This window comes from Calidris pugnax, unplaced genomic scaffold (assembly GCF_001431845.1).
Source record: "Calidris pugnax isolate Ruff unplaced genomic scaffold, ASM143184v1 scaffold60, whole genome shotgun sequence".
NCBI lineage: Eukaryota > Metazoa > Chordata > Aves > Charadriiformes > Scolopacidae > Calidris > Calidris pugnax.
The window spans coordinates 2,224,671-2,248,560 of NW_015090831.1; the positions used below are offsets into that span (position 1 = coordinate 2,224,671).

General features: G+C 39.8%; 1 protein-coding gene across 5 annotated transcripts in view; it reads left to right on the top strand.

Moving 5' to 3' along the window:
• The window catches only part of GTDC1 (glycosyltransferase like domain containing 1), a 212,511-nt gene that overhangs the window by 57,155 nt on the left and 131,466 nt on the right, over positions 1-23,890 (top strand). For all 5 annotated transcript variants that reach the window (XM_014941198.1, XM_014941203.1, XM_014941201.1 and 2 more), the window contains exon 2: positions 5,550-5,760. In XM_014941198.1, the coding sequence (XP_014796684.1) occupies positions 5,579-5,760 (182 nt within the window). In that variant the 5' untranslated portion in view covers positions 5,550-5,578. The remainder of the gene's footprint in view (positions 1-5,549; positions 5,761-23,890) is intronic.

Below are 23,890 nucleotides of genomic sequence, written 5' to 3' on the forward strand. Positions count from 1 at the left end.
TAAAATAATAATTGTGTATTTTAAATTGGGTTTTCAATATATGTCTATTTACAGTACATCTTAAAATAGACCATAGAAGAATAACTTAGCAGTCCTTTGAGCAAGTACTTCAGATAAGTATCATAAATAAGCTTTACACTAGAAGGGGTTTAGAGGAAGAAGACCCAGATCGGGGGGGTCATTACCTGAGACCACTGGGACTGATGCCATTTTATCCCGTTCACTCTCTTTTTATCTCTGGCTGGGAATTGATGGTGAATGTAACAAAAAACAGTCACAAAAGATGGGCTTGTTTACTGATCTAATCACAGCCCCTGGGGCAGGACCAAAACCAGTTTCTATCCCGTTGGAATAACGGAATATTTCACCTGGAAGGAACCCACAATGATCACCTATTCTGGTCTTTGCAAGCATATACATTAGATCATAAGCACAGTAAAATTAAATGTTGTATTTTAGCATTTAGTGGAACAAAACCAGGCGGTGCAATCCGTCCTGGTTTCGGTGTAGACAGCGTTCAGCATTTTTGATGCCTGCAGGTAGTGGTGGGTTTTGGTGTTCCGTAGGTGTTTGCAGCTCTCGGGCTGTGTGGATGGGCCAGACTGTGGTTTATGGGTATCACCGGTAAATGAATGCTGCTGCTGATGCAGGCATCCAAATAAAGGTGAACGATTTTTGGTTTACCACATTCTCAAAAGAGGTAGAGAATTTCTTGCTTTTTCCAGTTGATTTATACAAAAGATAAATTAAGTGACATTCTCGCTTTGTGCACTTATCCAGTTCAGTAATGACAAACCTTACAGCCGGTACTTTTGGGTGATCTAAATAGGAGTTAAATGTTGGTCAAACATTAAAATGTGATTTTTTTTTTTTTGTGTTGCCTTGTTGTTGAAGGTACAGCTCTGGGGTTTCGGTGAGTCACTGCCATGAGTGGGAGGGTAATGCGGGCTCTTTCGGTCTGGCTTTGTGTGTGTGTGTGTGTGTGTATCTGTGCTGTGTTCCCCAGTTTGGATGGGCATGTGTGGTGGGACTGGGAGGGACAAAAGGGTAGGAGGGAAAGGTAAAGACTCTGTAATAATCCTTTGGGAAGTCCTGTTTTAGCAGAATGTGGAACGTGAAAAGTTTTTGCCTGTGTTAGGTGTTATGGTGTGTTCATCTGAAACCATCAAAGGTTGTGTTTATGTCCATGATTCATACCTGAAGGGTTTTGTAGTCAACTGGGTTAGAATCATAGAATGGTTTGGGTTGGAAGGGACCTTAAAGATCACCAAGTTCCAACCCCCCTGCCCTGGGCAGGGACACCTCCCACCAGACCAGGTTGCTCCAAGCCCCATCCAGCCTGGCCTTGAACACTTCCAGGGATGGGGCAGCCACAGCTTCTCTGGGCAACCTGGGCCAGTGTCTCACCACCCTCACAGCAAATAATTTCTCACTGAGATCTTATCTCAATCTCCCCTCTTTCCGTTTAAAACCATTACCCCTCATCCTACGGCTCCACTTCTGATCAAGAGTCCTCCCCATCTCTCCTGTAGCCCCCTTAGATATATAAGGTTATAAGGTTATGAGATGCTGAACCACGTGTGCTCTGGATACGGTGGTGGAATAAATTTCTCATACGTGTGGGACTGTAACCGTTAAAACAATCATTACTGAAACCGTATACCTTATTTCCTGTAACTAATAGCAGCTCTCTACCTATGGAATATATTAACAATTATTCCTTTGGTTTTGGATTGTCGCTCAGCTATTTTGTTGGACAGATATTTAAACATGATCTACAATTTATGTTGTCTGGATACGTCAATGAACAGAGCTAATTATGGCTTTCTGATGCAAGCTCTGCTGATGCTTGTGAAACCACACTTCTGTTTATAAGACAGAGTGAATGTATGTTCTTCAATAAATCATGGAAAATGATGAGTTTTCTCTACCTAGGTTGGTTAACAAAGATATTTCAGTTGATGTTCACCTAGAGTTTGAAAAGAAGCGATGGTTTCTGTGGGTAGTTGAACAATGTTGCCATTAACGTAAACATTTATTTATTAGTCTATGGTACTCAGAATTTCTTTTAAAGGAAAATTATTGGGTCAGACAGCAGTGGCTCATTTAGGGACCCCATCACTCACTGTTTTTCTGCAACGTGCTTGTCGTGTGGTAGAGCTGAAGCAAATGACAGAAGTCCTGGATGAATGTCACTGTGAGATGCTGCCTTTGAAGACAGCACCTAATCATCTACCAAAGTGTCTCAGTATTTAATATACCTCAGTATGAGTCATGTCAGTTTTGACGCTGGGGAGGATTTTCTTATTTCAGATACTTTCTTATTGATATATGTCCTGAAGAATATGCTCTATGTTTGGTAGAAGCAGAATAACAGATTTTTTTAAAGCCAAGGGTGCTGGAGAAGCACCCAGGATTGCTGACTCCAGAGAGGAAACACCGTAATGAGAAAGGGAAAGCAGTTCTGGTTTTCTGATATTTGTTGTTTTCTTTGAAATGGGGAAAAGAATACCTGGAGTGATTTATATTTAATTGAGGATTGTGTTCCATCAGATACGGTGAGTGTTCTCAGGCCATTTATCAGCTGTGTCTTTTCCAGACCTCCGAGGAGAATATGGTACATATTTACCTTCACTTGGCTAGGTCAAGGGAAATAAAGCAAAAATAATGGATGTTATTTTTGTATGTGAACAAAACTGGAAGTCGTGTGGGTGAAATATGAGGTAAATGACTGTGTCCTACCTCCTCTGTGCCTTTTTGAAATACAAGAAGTTATTAGTTATATGTAATATAATTTCCTTTGCGTTATCAGTGTATCTTTTTAAAACAGAAGATTTATTGACTTTTTCATTGCTCCAGTTTAGTCAATCCCTGAAGTCGATGTGACATATATTGTGCTGCCGTTATTCTTTAGTAGTTTCATATTTAAGTAGCATCTTGTAAAAAGAAAAAAAAACAAAAGCAAAAAAGCCCAACAAAACAAGAACAAAACATGCCAGATACTGCTCTTCATATAACTTTTTTTTTCCTAAATTGAATTTGCTGTGTGTTGCTGGTGATGTATACAGGTCATACCACGCTAGAATCCTACAAGCGCTAGTGAGAATTTTAACAAGCAGTACCTAAATTTTGGGGGTGTTTCATAAAAAAGCTTGGGGGGGAGGGGGGGGAGAAAAAAAAAAAGGTGTTGTTGCTGGTTTTCAACCTCTCGTGCTGCTGCCGTGGGGTCTACGGGTGTTACTGCGAAAAAATTAGGCAGCGAGAAGCATCTCACACCCCCTCCATGGTGCATCCGCAATTTCAACCCTCTTTTCCCCATGTAAACAGCCAAAGGGGGTTTATTGTACAGCAATATTTGTGTAGTATTTCCATGACGCGTTTTTATTGCCAGATCTAAAGGCGGGATAAAGGCAGAAGAACCGAAATGTCAGGATCTTTAAGCAAGAAGAGAACCTGAGAACCTCAGAAGTCTCTCCCCGTCAGCACGTACAGTGGTCCCTCGTCCCCGTGAGGGACTTAGAGTGAAAACTGTTCCAAAATACAACCCGTGAGCACGTTGTCGAGTCAGCTAAACCTGGTGATAAAACCGGTTTTCAGATGCCTCTGATGAAGTGCAATTCGATCGGATATTTCGTGAATGATTTTGCTAATGATTTGTAAATTCACTGCAGCTCGTTCTCCCCGAGCGACTGACTCGGTGGCATTCACCAACTTTTCACGTTACCCCCATTTTTTGGGGGGCTGAAGTTGCAAAACGCTTCCCTTTGAGTTAACTTTTCGGCGACATTTGATGATGAGCGCAGCGTGATGAATTACAGATTGTTCTTTAGGTGAATAGTGCAGATTCTAAAACACAGCTTGTGTTTTTATAGCAGTTATTACCCTGCAGGCTCCGAAAGGGCTTTGGAGCACAGAGGATGATTTTGGTTACATCATTGTAAATTCAGAAAACGTCAGTGATCTCAAAAGTGTGATTTTTTTTGAAATTAGGTCAGTGGAAAAGACATCAGAATCTGCTTTGCTACCTGAAAAGAAGCAAGTTCTAAAACAGAGTGAAGTCTCTGCTTCCTGAAAGGCAGGGAATAATTTTTCTTTGGAAAGGAACTTAATTGTCCAAAAAAAAAAAAAATTATTTGAAACAGTATGAGGGAGTGAATAATAGAGCACGGAATACTTTTTCTCTTGTTGATTGACCTGTAATGACCAAGGAAATCTACATGAGTGATTCGGCTTGTACCATGATGGGCCAATGACTCAAAATTATAAAGGTTTCTTGTATTTTTCTCTCCCACTTAAATGTATTCGGTGTTTGGATTTTTTTTGTTGTTTAGTTGGTCTTTTGGTAGCTGCAATGCATTTAAAAGGCTTTTTTGTTTGTTTGTTTTCTACCCCGTGATTAGAGAATACACAATTTTTTTAACTTGAATTTCAGTAAATTTCAAGGTTGAGGTGATGATTGAGATTTTCTGGAGAGTGTGTCGTTCTCTGTTGAATTCTCACTTTTTGTCACCAGAGGCTTTGAGAAGATAAGGATTACAGTCTGAAACCACTAGAAATGACAGGTCAGGAAGTGGATGTACAGTCTTGCATCAAATGTGAAGCCCAAGCAAACAATTTTAACGGCGAGTTCTCCCTCGTTAGGGTGTGTTGAGAAGAAAACCATCAGAGAGGCAGTGGTGGATGGTGAATACCTTTTCAGTTTTTTGTTTTCAGCTTGTGGATTTGATTGGTTTTGCTCAAACCAGCCGAAAAGCAGCTTTTTCGGTACCCACCCCCCTCGGTCGGTGACTCATGAAGGAGATGAGCAATAGTCACAGGGCTTGTGTCTTTCCCTTCACTTTGGGCAGCACGTTTTGCATCCTGTTTATGAGAAATTTGGTGGGTTCTCATCTGAGAGCTTCCTTAAGCCTATGGTACTCTTTTTTCCAGCCCTTTCAGAGGACTCAGGGTTAAAAATAACATGATTTATATCTCCTGTAGGGTCCCAGCGTGATGCTGGGGTGGGGATCCCAACTCCCAGTGATGCAGGAGGGACTCCTGGGGTGATGCTTTAAATCACCCGAATTATTAGGAACTACTGCATCTGAAGTGTGTTTGAATTCTTCTTTAGTTTTATCTACCACCAGGAAAAGGATGAAACCTGTGAAAAAAAGAATAAACTACTTCCTAACCTGTAGAAGAATTGTACATATGTATTTAAGAGTGCGTAAAGTAAAGCTGCTTTTGAATATCTGGTTGAAATCAAAACAATAAATTCAAATACAGTATATTTTTTTTAAAGTCCTGCATATTTTGATTCATTTAAAATTTACGAACGGTGTCTTTTAATGGTTGAAACTAATAGGTGTGACAATTTTGTCATCGTAATTGCTAAGTAGCCTTTTTTGTAGTAAACTCATTAATATAATATGAAGGATTAATTTCACGGGAGAAATGAAGGCCCTGTAAGGCCTTGCAATATGTTTCTGCTTTTTCCAATATCCTTTGCTTAAGTAAAGTAAACCAAGGTGTATTTCTAAAGCCAAATATTTCTCTGTTGTCATTTTCAGCACCCAGACGTTTCTGAAGTACTTGGGAAATGAGTGTTCTGCTCATCGAAGCCTTTTATGGTGGTTCCCACAAGCAGCTGATGGACCTTCTCCAGGAGGAGCTGCAAGAAGACGCTGTCCTCTGTACGCTCCCTGCCAAGAAGTGGCATTGGAAGGCAAGGACTGCAGCTCTTTATTTCATGCAAACGGTGCCAACAAGTGCTAATTACAGGTAACCCAGGAGTCGAACCATTTCTAAGCTCAGATTACAAACCTTCAGCCAGGTCTCTTGAGCTGACTCTTTGGATGTGATCTTGCAAGTGTACGTGCATGAGCGAATGGAGACTTGCAGTGGATAATGGAAATTTTTCTTCTTGCACTGACTTTTTGGGGTATAATTGGGAAGTTACTGTCATGTTTTTGAGTTTCCTGCACTATTTTGTCTTGCTTTGCTTGTCCTTGAGAGTCTCTAAGAGTGCAAATATGTGGATACCTGTTGGTGTACACATGTACATCTTATTTCAAAATTATCAGGTGACACATGTATGCAGATACCTGTTGGTGTACACACGTATATGTACATCTTATTTCAAAATTATCAGGTGAATTCAGGAATAGCGAAAGGTTTAAACTGTGCTTCATTAATTAGGTTGAAGGATGACCCAGATGTGAAAGCTGCAATCTTCCTCCCGTGCCCTCCCCTGTATCTGTTAACAAGTCTGATTTATCAGAGTGTACTCCTTGGGCTGACCCTGAGGATTAAGGGAGCAGTTTTATCTTAATGACGGTCCGGTTCTGTAACGTGCCAGCAGCTCTGGATGTCAATTATGCATTTATGTAAGTGGCAAATTCCTATCAGCCAGAACCTGGGCTGATAAAAGTGGGCTATTTAGGTCGACAGATAGCTATCGTGGAGTGAGAATCAGTCACTCCAGAACCAAGCTGTCTTTAGACCCCGAGGATTTCCCTTGGGCTACCTGATGGGTTGAGATGTGGTAAGATGATGGGATTTGAGCGGTGACGTATCATGGAGCAGAGCCTGGGTAATGAGTGAGCCCTCGTTTGACTTGGTGCACGGGGGTGTTTTAGCACAAGTGGCTGCTTTTTGGCCACAGAATGGACTTCAGCAGGACCCCAAGCATGCCAATCAGTTATAGTTCAGAACTGGATCAGGTATTTGTTACCAGGAGCAGGTAGACATAGTTGGCTGGGGAAGGAATATCATTTTTCAAGAGTAGATCTTGTGCTCCAGAAGGCTGTGTTTGAACAGTGTCACCCAACACAAGGTCTAACCCATTTTGGAGTGCACACTATATCAACGTACACCTTTTCCATGCGTGCTTGGCTTGCGTTTAAAATAAGCTCCCATCCCAAGCCAAATGTTATAATTAAATTTTCCCCGGTTTGCCTCGTGCGAGGCATTTAGCGTTGGTTTCCTCTTGCAACAATTTTGTTTTGGAGGAGTCTACATGACAAACTGTTATGTAAATTTGTCTTGCATCGCAACCGCATCCTCCAACGCATCGCAATGTTATCTGTGTTCCTTCAAGGTCAGCAGCCCAAGCTGTCCAGCACTAACTCTATTAAACTAATCAGACATCACTCAGAGACATACACTTCATTAGTTTAACTTACAGTTACGTTGACCTAAGATAACTTCACTCCAATTTGTCAAGTAACCCACATCTTGGGGAAAGGGGGGAGGGAATGACAACAACAAAAAACCCACCCAAAATCCCACAAAAAAACTAACCACCCAACAAAAAAAAATATACACCAAAAACCTCAACCCAGCAGCTTGAAAACCCACTTGGAAGTTAATAAACTTGCAATCTGTCATAGACTTATGTGCAAATATAACCCTTACTGACAGCAAATAAATCTGATCTAACCAATAGAGCATCTTAAAGAGGGGGAAGTTTTTTTTTCTTGGCTGTTGCTGTTTGGGGTTTGATCAGACGGAATCGAACAGTCAAAGTTCACAGAGATGCTATGTTTAAAATGAGAGTATGTACCTTATTCCTGGCAAGCAGGAGAGAATTTTTATGAACGAGGGCTGATGGGACTGGTGAGAAGAAAACTTGATTAGAGGTACCTTCTACTTTCCTTGCACATTTTAAATGTTTGTTTTGCAATTGACTGTTTCAAGTATTTTATTAAATTGGAAGTATAAGTGCATCAGACTACAGCCTAATGAGGCTGACTGCTCTCTCCTGTTAGAAAAAACGTTGATTAAAATTAACATTGATTCTTTGATTTCTGGCTCGCTAGTAAGCACTAAAGATCTGCTTCCCAGGTAGTAGTTTCAGACAAAATTTTCATTGCAAACTGGCAGGAGTGTGTGTTTTGAATTACACGTTTTAATATTTCATCCTTCTTAGTAGGTTGTGGGAAGTGCCCAATTTGCATTATTTATACTATTGACATTATTTGTAGAATAAAAATATTCTTTTACAAGTGATTTTCATAAATGTGTCGCTTCATAAACACCTTGTTTCTATTTGTGCGTTTAATAATAGAGAAAAGTCACAAATATTTCCAGTGCAAACACTTCTGGAGCTGCATCACTACATTTTTCATGTCAAGGTGTACTTTATTTCAAGATGGATGAGAAATGATACTGATGCTACTGAGTCTGATATTGCTGTATAACTACACAGCTGTTAGATACGTTTTAAAAGATCTATACTTTATATGTTTGAGCTGATTATGGGAAGGAAACAGGTTTGATAGTTTTCAAGTGATGTTCAGTGAGTTAAGAATCAATCTCAAAAAGCACTTTAGAAGCAGAGTATGTGGTGCAGAACCATGGGTGTTAAATTCAGGTGCTCTGCAGTGACCAGAGAATTCATGTTATGAACTTGCAAATACTTTGATGGGAGAAGAGGCTTGTACTCCCTTGGGCCAGAATTAAAGCTGAATCGGCAACGAGCAGTCTGTCTACCATTAACTTTTGTGAAGTTGTACTTGGTGTGTAATAAAATGATGTTCCTGTGCAGGAACGAGGAGATCTCCCCAGAACTGTCCCAGGGAGAAGACGTCCTCACCCCTCAAGGGTGTAGAAGATATCGGGCACTTAGTATTTTATTTGCAACACTGTATGGATTTATATTAGTCCCCTGATGCTGTGCTCTGTTTCTCTAGGGAAAAAAAAAAAATATGTTGCTCTTCTGTTTTCATTCTTCATTGTGCAGAGTGTCATTAAACCAGGTCCCGTCCTCCTTCATCTCCTTAAAGGAGGACAGAAGCCCCAATGAACGGGGAGGATCAGGCAGCAGCGAGTCCCTCCAGCTTGGAAGGCCAGAAGGAGAGATTTTAGAGGTGACACACTTGGCTAGTAAACTTGAAACGGTCTCATATATTGATGTACAGCAGCCACAGAACTGAGCATTTTTAAGAGCTTTCTTAATTGCTGTACAGAGACTCACAGGATTTTTCCTTAATTGGAAAGAAGGTGCCTGTTTGGACGTTCCTTTTAATACAAGGATTTTCATCCTTGTGGTGGCAATTTCCAAATCACAGCATTTGAAGTGCACTGAGAAAGGGCAGAAGTGCTGTCTGCTTTCCTTAGCCAAGTTTTTCAGCAATTAGAGAGTTTGGTTTGCAGTCGATGGAATATTATCATCTTCATTCCGTAAATTAGGAGGGTCCAGCAGAGAGACATGACCTCCTCAGGCTGCTGGCAGTCTCCAGAACTGCTGCGTTGTCTGCTTTGTCTCCCAACTTGCTTCAGACAGCTTAAATTCTTTGATAAATGTAGATGTCTGATCTTGTCTAAAGTTGTTTTCCATAGCCCGTAGTGACTATTCAGTAATTTTGGAAAGCACATAACAAAAATTAATTTTTTTTAAGCCTTTTTAGTCCTTAATTCAAGGAAAGTTCTCAAATTTGAAAATACTGTTGGAGAATTTAATGAGGAAAAATAAAAAGGTGACTTATTTTCTTTGTAATTCTACTCTTTATTACCACAAACAATCTCTAAAATTTCAAGTAGTAAAACGGTTGATATGACAAACTAGACAAAAGCATTTTATATTTTAGGGACTGTCCTCTACAGAAAGTAATTCAGAACTTCAAAAAGTTAGTAGTGTAAGACTTAGATCTGCAAAACTGGGAGAGTAAATGCAGCGTAGCTTCCAGTTTGTTTTAATAGCACTGCTAGATTATTTTAAATATATATATATAAATATTATGTGTAACATTCAGTATTGCCCCCCAGGTAGCTGTTCATATGAATAAAGATTTTATTTGTAACAGACTCTAGCCCTGAAATACCCCTAGGGTAAGTGTTAGCATATATATACCCCTTGATATTTGACAACTATATTTTAAAGACAAACTCTTGGTTTTTTTACATTTTACAAAGGAGAAAAAAAATCATTGTTTTCAATTAATAGAGCTCTGAAAAAAACCCCAACCAACTGGGGGGGTGTGCTGTTCAGTAGTGTAGAGTATATTCCAACAGTAGATGATGTAGATTTCGGTTTTTAAAAAAAAAAAAAACTGTTAAGACTACTAGGTTTAGGATTGTTTCAGATGGGATACTTTCATTCAGTTCTATAAGGAGAAAATGTGTTATTACGGATTGAATTCTTTACTGACTGGTGTTGCCTAAATGTCCCCTTCAAACAGATCGGATGCTTTCATTCAGTTCTATAAGGAGAAAATGTGTTATTACGGATTGAATTCTTTACTGACTGGTGTTGCCTAAATGTCCCCTTCAAATCAGTGATCGCTGTAAATTTTTATTCCACTGAATAGTTTGTCCCCACTGAAAACATAACACAGTTTACATGTGTGAGGATTCATAAACTGGAGAACTTACTGTTTTCTAGATATTTTCTTTAAAAAAACCCGACCCCAAACCTGCAAGTAATATGTCCTGGGTAAGACATTTGAAGATGTGAGCAAGGCAGGGCAAATCTAGGCCATTTAATTAAAATCAAATACATAGATGCCCATTTGTGCTGGGAATGGTTCTTTTTTCTTACATCTTTATGTCAAATACTTTTAAGTGCGGCTTTATATAATAGTTGTTGGAAGTGGAATGATTTTCTCTATATTAGAGGTCTTCCCAGCATTTGGCTCTAATATCATTTAGGTGAGAAATAAATAAATTGCATGCGTGAGTAGTATGTGAGTTAAATAAAACATAAGCACATACCTGTAAATTAAAAAGCAATCTTTACCTGATACTATTTTTTGGCATATTTTATGGTGTTTCCTTCTCTGTATAGGTGAACAAAACTTGGCATTGAGTATTTTTGGTATGTAAATACCAGAACTTGGTATTTATGGTATCAGCTACTAAGAGTGTGTATTTTGATCTTGTTGCTCAACTTCATTACATTTGGAGATGGGACCTGACTCACCTTCTTGGAACTGCTGAATAATTTTCTGCTTAGAGCTCTCTTGAGTTTCAAGCCATTTCTTTGTCACTCGGTGTACGGTTAAGAAGCGTGTGTGTATCTTTTAACTGCATTTTGATGTTGGATGCAGTGGAACGTGCTCCTAAAGAACAGACTGGCGAGTTGTTCTTTGTCCTTTGAGTAGTTGATAGAAAAGCATGAAGAGATAAGGTGACTAGAGCCAATATCCCCTAAAGACAGGGTTCAGGTCTTATCTTTGATTAAAAATACCGTGTGGGTGTAACATATTTCTATGACCTCACTGATGGATATAAATAAGACAATTTTACCTAGAGATGTCCCAACGAGGAGTAACAGAAATTCTTCATTCAACGCAGAAAAGCGCATTGAAAGGAGGGTACAGGAGACACTACTTTGTCCCATTCTCCTTTTTCACCTTCTTTAATTTCCTAAGTCCTAAACTTGAGTGCTTTATTTTTATTTTTTTTTTAAACAAATCAGTTGAGTTCACCCAGGTCAGTTGACATGGGCTCGTGGCAAACCCATCCACGCTCGTCCTGCCCACGCTTTGCGGTAGCGGGGTTTTTTAAAAAAAACACCAACAACTTGTTAAGACTACTAGGTTTAGGATTGTTTCAGATCGGATGCTTTCATTCAGTTCTATAAGGAGAAAATGTGTTATTACGGATTGAATTCTTTACTGACTGGTGTTGCCTAAATGTCCCCTTCAAATCAGTGATCGCTGTAAATTTTTATTCCACTGAATAGTTTGTCCCCACTGAAAACATAACACAGTTTACATGTGTGAGGATTCATAAACTGGAGAACTTACTGTTTTCTAGATATTTTCTTTAAAAAAACCCGACCCCAAACCTGCAAGTAATATGTCCTGGGTAAGACATTTGAAGATGTGAGCAAGGCAGGGCAAATCTAGGCCATTTAATTAAAATCAAATACATAGATGCCCATTTGTGCTGGGAATGGTTCTTTTTTCTTACATCTTTATGTCAAATACTTTTAAGTGCGGCTTTATATAATAGTTGTTGGAAGTGGAATGATTTTCTCTATATTAGAGGTCTTCCTAGCATTTGGCTCTAATACCGTTTAGGTGAGAAATAAATAAATTATAAGTGTGAGTAGTATGTGAGTTAAATAAAAGATAAGCACATACCCGTAAATTAAAAAGCAATCTTTACCTGATACTATTTTTTGGCATATTTTATGGTGTTTCCTTCTCTGTATAGGTGAACAAAACTTGGCATTGAGTATTTTTGGTATGTAAATACCAGAACTTGGTATTTATGGTATCAGCTACTAAGAGTGTGTATTTTGATCTTGTTGCTCAACTTCATTACATTTGGAGATGGGACCTGACTCACCTTCTTGGAACTGCTGAATAATTTTCTGCTTAGAGCTCTCTTGACTTTCAAGCCATTTCTTTGTCACTCGGTGTACGGTTAAGAAGCGTGTGTGTATCTTTTAACTGCATTTTGATGTTGGATGCAGTGGAACGTGCTCCTAAAGAACAGACTGGCGAGTTGTTCTTTGTCCTTTGAGTAGTTGATAGAAAAGCATGAAGAGATAAGGTGACTAGAGCCAATATCCCCTAAAGACAGGGTTCAGGTCTTATCTTTGATTAAAAATACCGTGTGGGTGTAACATATTTCTATGACCTCACTGATGGATATAAATAAGACAATTTTACCTAGAGATGTCCCAACGAGGAGTAACAGAAATTCTTCATTCAACGCAGAAAAGCGCATTGAAAGGAGGGTACAGGAGACACTACTTTGTCCCATTCTCCTTTTTCACCTTCTTTAATTTCCTAAGTCCTAAACTTGAGTGCTTTATTTTTATTTTTTTTTTAAACAAATCAGTTGAGTTCACCCAGGTCAGTTGACATGGGCTCGTGGCAAACCCATCCACGCTCGTCCTGCCCACGCTTTGCGGTAGCTGGTTGGGGGTTGCCCAGATGGCTGTCCTCACGCCGCCTCGAACCTAAACCAAAAAACCCCACCAAGATAGGAGAAACACAGGCACTGTGTACTGAGCTAAAACAACTTGGTGACTTCTGACCAGAGCTGGCTGGGGTCCAGCCAGCTTAAAATGTAAGCAAAGAGAATATCCGGCCATATGGAACGGCACGAAGCTCCACCACTTATCGCAGATGACGCCCTCCACTTCTGCAGCCCTGGAATATAAAGGGTGTCCCGGTGTGAAATTCTCTCCAAGGAGGGAGAGCTTGGAGCCCATCTGATGCTGGGAAGTACATAAATGTGGGAACGTACACCTAAAACTGGGGTTTGGGTGATATTTTAGGTTAATGCCGCCCAAAATCTGCTCTGGAAACTTCTTCTGAAAACTTTAAATTTCAAAGTAAACTTCTAAAGAACAGCATCTAACTGAACGTATTTCAGAATGATTTTTATCACTACATTATTATAAAGCAATGCTTTGACAAAGTTCAAAAAATGTTTAAATTTTACAATTTTTTTTTTTAATCAGGAAGATAGTGTGAATAAAGGTAAATAAGTAAGTAATTGGGTAAATAAATAATTGGGTAAAAAATTAAGTAATCCAGTAAAAAAATAAGTAAAGGTCTAAGGGCAAGATCGTTTCCCATTGAGGATAACAGTGCTGCTGTGGTTTCTCTGCTTACAATTAGACTGCTAAAATTTCCTTTGCTGTATGATGGAGAGGGGCTGCCTGAAAGTTTTCTTGAAGGTGGGATCTCCTTTACTGGGGAGATTAATTACCTTCCTGCTGCTGCGCAGAGGGGCCAGAAATGCTGTTCTGGTGCTCAAAGTCATTGTACATTACAGCATTTAAAAGCCAATATTTTTATTTTCAGGTCTGACTGCCTAAAAACTTGGGCGGAGGAACCCAATAACACCAAAAAGCCCTCTTCTTTTAAGAAACGGGACAAATAATTTCCTAAGTAAAACTACCTGAAATTTATTCAGGCAGACAGCGACGTGATCTTAAACATTCACTTTGCATTAATCAACTTTGCCTCAGATAAAACGCTGGCAGATGGTAGCTATTCGTTTTAAAAGTGACAGGTTTTCTTTACGTTTTTTTTTTTATTTTTTTTTGGTGTGGAAACCCCCACATGCGCCGCTTCCCTCCAAAAACTGGAGTTGTTTCATTTGTCCGATGTGTGCGGGGTTTTTTTTAATATAAATTCTCATTATGAGGTGATTTCACCATTTGGATAGTTAAAAGAGGTTTTAGATGAATTTAAATCCAGGCTCCTTCCTTTGAACTCAGTGAAAGGATATATGGGATATCAAATTTGGCAGAAATAGGATGGGAATGATGAACGAGATGGAAGAAGAGGTGCAGGACACTGGTTGGGACCAATGGGTGATCTACTGAAAGTGTTGGTGTGAAATAGCAGTTGTCTGTTCAATTTGCTGAAATTTTAGAAAAATTCCAGAAAAATAAGCTGAGGGAAAGAACAGTCTGGTTTTTCAAACCCTGGCATGTGTTTTCCTTTATGTTCTCGAGTGCCGGGTGAAATCCTTATTTTTCTTTCTAAAATGAATTTTATGAATCACCTGGAGAATTGATATTTACATTGCTGGCAGTAAAATGTAATGAAATTGTGCATTATGATTCAGTATTTCTACACTTAGGATTTTAATGAGTATTTTATCTGTCCTTTTAAATGGCTGCTGTGTATATATTTTATTTCTAGATTAGTTATGGATTACATTTCTATTTTCAAATAACAAACATATACAGCACTAAATTATAAAGAACACGATACTTTCTACAATTCATTGTCATTCTAGTCCATAACACTAATTTGATCTTCCAAAGGGAAAGAAACAAAGCTTTTGGTTTGCGTCTAACAGAAATATCAAGAATCTACTGTTTTTCTTCTTTTTTCTGTGCTGCTTTTTTCCCAATTTCAAATATTTTTTTTTTGCATGTAAAGAGTAAATGATACAAATATTATGAGATACTTGGTTTGCACATGATTTGGATTTATAGCTTTATATTCCAGTGTCATGAATACCTACCTTTCTTAATAAGTACTCACAGCTTGGCTGGATTTTGTGAAATGAAAGGGAATGTTAAGTTGAGCAAACTGTTTTTAGCAAAACAGTTTTAGGAGAAGACCTACACTAACACCAATATTTTATTTTATTTTTTTTTATTCCCAAGCATTAACCTGACCCAAAACACGTTGAAGTTTGAAGGTCTTGGTTCAGGTTGCTGGGGGCATCTCAGTTGCCAGCCTGCAACAGAGCAGGAGCTAGTCACCAATTTACCTGGTTACCTCCAGTTACCTGGTTCAACCTGAGCACCTGGACCCAACTCAGCTGGTTTCTCTTCCACTCCTGCCACAACTGCTCACCTTCTCTCCGTTGACTGGTGAGACCCCACCTCAAACTCAAGGTGGTTGGACTCGATCTGAAGGATCTCTTCCAGCCTACAAAATTCTATGATTCTATGAATACTGTGTTAAGTTTTGGGCTGTTCACTACAAAAAGACATTGAGGGACTGGAACGTGTCCAGAGAAGGGCAATGAAGCTGGTGAGGGGTCTGGAGAACAAGCCTTATGAGGAGTGGCTGAGGGAGCAGGGGTTGTTCAGCCTGGAGAAAAGGAGGCTGAGGGGAGACCTTCTCACTATCTACAACTCCCTGAGAGTGTAGCCAGGGTTGGTCTCTCCTCCCAAGTAACAGGCTATGGGACAAGAGGAGATGTCCCTGGGACGTTGCATCAGGGGGAGTTTAGGATGGATATTAAGGAAAATTTCTTCATTGAAAGGGTTATCAAGCGTTGGAATAGGCTGCCCAGGAGTCACCATCTCTGAAGGTATTTAAAAGACAAGTAGACATAGTGCAGAGGGACATGGGTTAGTGGTGGTTTTGGCAGTGTGAGGTTGATGGTTGGATTCAGTGATCTTAAAGGTCCCTTCCAACGTAGATAATTCTAAGACCACAACTGCTGTTGCTACTGGCTGGGGGCTTTCTCTGTTGTGCTTGGATGATGTAAACTGGAAGTTCAAGCAGTAGTTTTACAAATGCTTTTTCAGACCAGCTGTGGGCTTTTAGCATCTCCTGTGGGTGTCCATGAGTTTAAGTGTGGATTTTGAAGACACTGAGATGGTCCGTAGTAATTCTAGAAAATGTGCCCAAGGATGTCTTCTGGTTTTATCTCCTTGATTCCTCTGGGATTACAGCCATGTACAGATCTATAACGTGCACGTGCCCACGTAGGCAGGTGTTATCTCTTAATTAGTAGCACGGTTTCATAGGTTGGTGGAGAGGGGCTAGAGCGAAGGTGGTGCTCCTGGTCCAACGTCCACACAGCATGTTATTTCAGGAGTTTTTACCTCAGATCAGGCGTAGCCTGGTTCGTGAGGACTGAATGTCCATAAGATGAGGCTGGAGTCTGTTAAATGCTCTCTGGGAGCATTGTCTCCTGGCTTTGTTTCATCTTGAGGGATCCAGTTCATAGTCTTGGAGACCACTCCGGTCTGAGCTGAGGCATTCTAGGTGAGGGTGGTTGGGAAAGCTGCTTCAGAAATGCTCTTCTCTATCGAACTGAAATGCTAATCTAAACTGACCCACAAAATACTTGATTTTGGGGATTATGATGTCCTTTCTTCCCTAAACATACCACATTCACTGAGGCTGTAGCTTGATTACACTCGATCTGCCAAATTACAGTGTGATGGAATGTGTTTAATTGATGATGGATTTCTGACTCCCCCAAACCACAGTTTGATCAGTTTATTTCCTCCTCTTCCCACTTGCACGACTCAGCCCGAGTATCTTGGGAATGGTACCTGTTATTGGGATGCTTTGAAGCATTATGATGATTAATTTACCCTCCCTTCAAAAAAATATTGAGAATCTATGTAAATTATGTCTATTTGAATATCTACAACAAATTCAAAGCAATTGAAAGGCTTTTTTTTTTTTTTTGCTCATCATTCTGTAATGAAGATTTTTCCATTCTCCTTATACCCTTGGATGGTATTTTCTCTTTCTTGACTCAGTCCTTTGTCCCTGTCTTTTCCTCCCTCCCTCCCGCACATACACTCTGATGGCCCAGTGGACACAGTCACTTTAAAAAAATGCTTTCCATTGCAGAAGTGCATTTTTTTAATTGTTTATGTTTATAACCTTGCCGACTTGTTCATCATTTGTTGTTTTAGCTCTCTTCATTTCTATTTTACTTGTTGCACACTGGAGCTTGTGTTTCTTTCTAATAGCAACATGAAGAAAGAACGAAGGAAGCAGCCATTAATGTTAACATCAAAAGCAAATATGTGATTTTCTTATTGCAGAATTAATATTGGAATAATGTTATACCTATTAACAGTTTGTTTCTGATAATTACTATGAGGAAAGGTGTATCTAGAACAGGCCAAATGTTTCTTTCACACCTATTTTACCTGATGTAACTACTTAAATTTAGTTTAAAAAAAATGATAAATCATTAGTTTAAAAAGGTGTAAGTTATTATAAGTTTCTCTAACAGCAACATGAAGAAAGAACGAAGTTAACATCAAAAGCAAACATGTGATTTTCTTTTTGCAGAATTAATATTGGAATAATTTTATACCTATTAACAGTTTGTTTCTGATAATTACTATGAGGAAAGGTGTATCTAGAACAGGCCAAATGTTTCTTTCACACCTATTTTACCTGATGTAACTACTTAAATTTAGTTTAAAAAAAATGATAAATCATTAGTTTAAAAAGGTGTAAGTTATTATAAGTAAGAAATATAGAAAAACTATCTCAACTTGAATTTTGTTGCAGTTAAGTGGTATTCCTTCTATTAGTTTTTTTAACTTGTGTTTTCTTTAAGAGTGAAAATATTTTTTGAACATGACATATCCTGCATATAATGAAGATGTGTATCTGTTTGGAATATGGAAAAATCTTCATGGAATTAAGTATTACATTAAATTTTTCAACACGTATAATACTATGTATGTTATATATGGAAGAATGGAAAAAAAAAAGACGACAAGTAATTGGAGAACATCTGCGATTTTTTTATTTATGTAAGAGAATATCCCATTTTTAATTAAAGGTGGAATTTAAGAATGATTAATGGGACCATTATCTAGTAGCAGTTAGTTTGCAGGCACTTTTTTTTCCCTACTGTTCCATGGATCGCTGCAGGTTTGACAGTGCCTTTGGCTTTTGTGAGCAAAACGCATTTCCTACTCGTGGCAGAATAGTTGTAACTCACCAAACACGGAACAGTTCTCATGCGTAACGACATCTCGAGGTTTAAGCCCCGAGGACTAGAATTATTTTAAACTCTGCATATGCAGGAATTTCTTGGTAATCAATTTCATTAAAAACATAACAGTTAAAAATTTTATATGCCTAATGAATTTGGAGAAACAGAGTTTAAGATGCTAAACTTATGCAAGGAGAGGAGATGAATTTTGGGGAAAACTGTAACAGAGAAGTTATCTTTTTATTTTTTTAGTTTTTTTTTTAAAGTGAAATGATTTCTAAATTAAATTTTTATTTTTTTTAGGTTTTTTTAAAGTGAAATGATTTCTAAATTAAAAGGAGAATTCTCTTGCTTATAGCTATACTGTAATAAATGGTAGGTGAACCTACATTGTAGGGTTTATGGTGCCAGACACAGCTTCTGTCTGCCTTGTAGCTGCTGACTACAAGAGGAATTTGTGCTTTAGACCTGGTTTCCTTCAAGGATCTCCAGTTCCTCTTGACACAGGCTGAGGCTCACGTTGGAGGTTAATAGGTGGATGGAGAGGGGTGAAGGATTTGATTAGATAGATTGCAGGACTGCTCTAAAACCAGCCTATTTTGCCACGTTTGGCAAGTTTTTGAAGTTTTTTGGTCTTCAGTAGTAGACTGACCTTTTTCTTGTTTGTTCCTTTTTTTTTTTTTTTTTATTATGTCCCTAAATTTATTTTTTAATGCCCTCCCCCTAGTTAAAGTTAATAGGTGGATGGAGAGGGGTGAAGGATTTGATTAGATAGATTGCAGGGCTGCTCTAAAAACAGCCTATTTTGCCACATTTGGCAAGTTTTTAAGTTTTTTGATCTTCAGTAGTAGACTGACCTTTTTCTTGCTTGTTTCTTTTTTTTTTCTCTTTACTTTAGACCTTATATTACTTCCTAATGTCCTCCTCCTAGATTAAAGTTGGTTCTGAATTACTGTTCTGTCCACAAGTCTTAGCTCTGTGGTATCCAAGTGGGAGGAAAAAGAAGTTGGGAAGGTTCTGTGGGAGTAACTTGAGCGAGCCCAGCATTGCCATCAGGCTTTACACCTCTCTTGGTGCTTCTGACTCTCAGTTATCCCAGGAGCAAAAGCTAACTTCATCCTTGCTCTTTTATCATACAGATCATATCTGTATGATGTCTGCTGGTTTTGTGTTTTCTCTCTGTTAATTTAATAAAACTTCAGGATCCCGACTAGGAGAGAAGTTCATTGCCTGTGGTCAATTGACCATTGTGTTTCACTGACCCTGCTGGTTTTGTGTTTTCTCTCTGTTAAATTAATAAAACTTCAGGATCCCGACTGGGAGAGAAGTTCAGTTGCCTGTGGTCAATTGACCATTGTGTTTCATGTGTATTATGATGTCTTCAAGATACCAGTCAGGAGACGTCTATGGAAGAGGACTTGGTTATGGAGTCCTCATAGCTATCTACTCTAGACTGTTGAATGGCCAGCTACTCAAGGCTGCACAGGTGGGGTCTGATTTGCAGTGGTGCTTACTCTTATGGGGTTTAACGTCAGCTTTGCTAAGGATCTTGTGGCCCCAGGCTAGTTTGGAATCAGACTTCAGTGTTTTCTGTGGCTGTTGAATCATTCAGGTCTGAAGTATTTTAATCCCAGATCTCAGGTCTTGCCCAAGAAGAGGGGAGCTCTCTAGGCAGAAGTGGTAGAGAGAAGTTTCAGAACAGGAAAACCAGAGTCTAATGTAATTATTCAAAATTGCATCATGAGGTAGAAATTATAAAATCTACCTTTAACATGGAGCAGAAAGCCTACAGAGTGGTCCTGGGTTGAATTAATACTCATTCTATTGTAAAGAGACTGAAAAATATGTATATTTTTATGTATGAATACAGAAAAAAAAAATCTTGATTTTAACGTTCCATGCTATGTTACGGTGAGTGGAGTATGTATTCAGTGTTAAAAAGCAGGCATCTCTACTTTTAAAATACTAATTTCCAATGTTACCAGTTGGATGGAAGGTCACTGACAGTGTGGATTGCAGGGGGGGTGGTCTCTGGGGTTCAGGTGTGTTTGAAGAGAATATTTGTGGTGTCTCTGTACCTCCTGCCATTAGCAGGAATTTTTCAAGGGACTATTTTCAAGCGCCTATTCTTATATTTTGCTCGTGATTCTGAAGTTTTCTTAGATACTGATTGGAAAAAGGTGAAGAACATAATGGGTTTTTTCCTGTGCCTTCAAGAGGTCCGTTGGTGGGTGATGAGACCGATGTGTCCAGAGCATGGATGGAGTTGGTGTGTCTGAGGGAATGAGGGACTATTTTCAAGGGTCTATTCTTATATTTTGCTCATGTATGAAGTTTTCTTAGATACTGATTGGAAAAAGTTGAAGAACATAATGGTTTTTTTCCTGTGCCTTCAAGAGGTGTCCATTGGTGGGTGATGGGACCGATGAGTCCAGAGCATGGATGGAGTTGGTGTGTCTGAGGGAATGGGGCGAACGAATCGGTGGCGGGGAGGGGGTTTGAGATACTTTTGTGCTTCCTGCGTTTTTAAGCAGTAAAAAGGATGTTTCAGCTGTTGTAGATGAAGCTCAGGCAGCTGCTCTGCAAACCCTTAACAAAACAGGGGCCTGAATCTTCTTTATCTCGAGCATCTGCCTCCGACCACAGATGTTGCTGGGGCTCTGCACTTCTCTTCCCCCGGAGTCTTTGAATTACACGGTCGATATATAGTAATAATGAGACTGGTTTCTATCAGATAAGATGGGACTCGAAGATAATACTGTTACCTATTAATTGCTAGGTACCTACTAAAAATCATGAAGGGGGGGCGAACAAAAAGTATAAATGCTTTGGAGCGAAGGAAAACAGCTCCACAGCCCTCTTTGGGCTGTTACAGCATCACTGTGGTATTTGCCCTCCCGTTATCTCTTTAACTGACTTTTCCACAGTATATTTTGGTCCATCTCTTGCTTCTTTTTTTCCTTTTTTTTTTTTTTTTCTTTCCTCTCCGCACATGTTGTGGAATTTAAACCTGCAACTTCATGAATTCTCCCTTGTAATAGGCTTGAATGTTGTCTGTAAAATAAGGAGGGGTTTGTAGTGTGAGGGATGGTGGGTTTAAGGTAGAATATTCCATGTTTTTTACAGATTGCTGGTATTAATGCTCCAGAGCAACCTTCTGACCATGGAGCCCAACCACGCTTCTTCTATTAGCTGTACTTCAGAAGTATTTGTTTAGCTTTTCCCTCAGATGGATAACCAATATGGAACATTCTGTCCACAGAAGTCTTATTAAAGAGGTTAGAGCATCCCGCTAATTAGGAAAAACTAATTAGGCAGATTGTTGCGCCTGTAACCAGAATTTTTTTTTATTTTAATGGATTTTGAAATGCGGTGTACTCACTTTTCCTATTGTAAAATACACTTTTCTTTTAAATGGCTGAAAGTAGTCTTCTTGAGGAGATTCTGCACGGAGAGGAAGAAAGCAGTAATGTTTTAATTCTTGAATTTATTAAATAAACTGTAGAAGAATATATGCTGTAAAACTGAAGAAATCATTAATCCATACCAGCTCTCTACTGCTTTGTTACCTTCCTCCTGGTAGAATTAAGGGGTTTTTTTTTAACTGCCCCAAAGAGGAGTTGGATTAAGTTCATATGAAGAAACAATAGAGTTTGTGGTTGTGTTAAAATGAGCCTTAGATGGTACACAAATCTCACAAATTAATCCTTGGCTACTTTGGGCTAAAATTGATTGACCACTGTCCATTTTACTGAGTCTTAGGAAGCTTCATCGTGTTTAAAGCAGGATCAAACCCATTTGTGAGTGCTCTGAGGGTGCTGGTTTTGGACTTTGGGTCTGGAAGCTGAAAAATAAGCCCGTTTTCAGCTGGGGGGTGACCTGGGAGCAAAACCATCAGGGTCAGTTGGGTTTTCATGGTCTGTATCTTAATTCTTGGTGGGTACAAATGCCCAGAGCCGAGGCTTTTCCTTGTTTGCAAGGTGCCACGTGGAAAGTCTGATTTTTAGATAGGCTTTAAATACATATATATTTAAGATGGATTTCTCCTTAATGTCTACCTTTGAAATTTTTTTCAGCTGTGCCTTGCAAGGGACTTTAATTAGTCTTAACCTTTTTTCAGGCTTGTCATTCTGCATTTTGCAAAAGGCTTTGGCTTGCGGATGAGCCGAGAGCCGTGGGCAGTGACCTGCAGTCTGTCTCAGGACCGTCCTCTGAGATGTAATTCCAGATGCAGATGTGGAAATCGGTGAGATGAGGTTGGCGGCCATCTGGAAGTTGGCCATCTGCTCCTTCTAGGAGAAGCAGGGAGCCAGGCGTTTGGGGGTCCCTGTCCCTTTCTTGTCACAACCTGAGTCAAGACGATTCAGAATTATGCTTTTGAAGCCTGATTTGTGAGTATTGGATGGCCAAGGGCTTGGCACTTAGTGATGTCAGGGGCTAGAAAGGGGAAAATGGATAAATACTTCTAGACAAGTAAGCACAGGAAGGACGTGGACCTGTTGGAGCGAGTCCAGAGGAGGCCACAAAGATGCTCAGAGTGCTGGAGCACCTCTGCTATGAAGAGTTGGGGAGTTTCAGCCTGGAGAAGAGAAGGCTCTGGGGGGACCTTAGAGCCCCTTCCAGTCCCTCAAGGGGCTCCAGGAAAGCTGGGGAGGGACTCTTGATCAGAGAGGGGAGTGACGGGACAAGGGGTAACAGTTTTAAACTGAAAGAAGGGAGATTTAGATGAAATCTCAGGAAAATATTCTTTGCTGTGAGGGTGGTGAGACACTGGAACAGGTTGCCCAGAGAAGCTGTGGCTGCCCCATCCCTGGAGGGGTTCAAGGCCAGGTTGGAAGGGGCTTTGAGCAACCAGGTCTGGTGGGAGGTGTCCCTGCCCAGGGCAGGGGGGTTGGAAATAGGTGATCTTTAAGGTCCCTTCCAACTCTAACCATTCTATGATTCTGTGATTTAAAGATGAGGCATATGAAAGGCCATCAGTAAAGCACTAAAGTTCGTACAGCTCAGGTCTAGCAACGTGGCAGAAGAACCCATGGAGCAAAGGGAGATGCAGCTGCTGTGCTAATTGAGAGAAAAGGGACAGTACCCATCAGGGCTTGGGGTCTGTTCTTGATTTTGCTAATGCATCAGGAAGTATGCCCAGGAAATCTGTAGAATTTTTACTGCATGAAAGCAGAACTGTGAATACGGGAACTGGAGGATGGAGTAATTAGGTCTGGTCCATCTAAAGGAAAGCCTTCCTACTTCCAGTCCACAAAAAGAAGACAAAAATAGTGCAGGACTTGTTTTTTTGTGGTGTCAGCCTCTGCCACCACCAGACCTCCTGTTCCTGGAGCGTCGACTCAGGCTTTGGTGAGTCAGGCTTGTGTTCAATGTCGGTGGTGACCTGTAGATTCATGCCCTTTCATGCTCTTGTGGTTCCGTCTTCAGCCTGAAATCTGGGACTACCATGAACCAGACAGGTCTAGGTAGTCAGCATGAGGTCATGTCTCTTAAGCAGTTTATGGAAGAGGGTGGAAATTTATGGCAATAAATATTTTAGATTTGTTTTTGTTTGCCTTCTAAGGAGAAGAATTTCCATAGGTGAGAGGTTATTTTGCAAGTGGCTCCGCTGTGTGATGTATGGATGGTCTCAGTACATAGGAGGGGTCTCTCCCTTCAGTGCCATGGGTTGAAATTGATACTCGCGCTTAATAGCTTTACAGATTCTTGTTTAATTACTGGTCATTCTTCTGAAGTGGATGACTCATTTGGCCTTGAGGTGTTCTGGCTG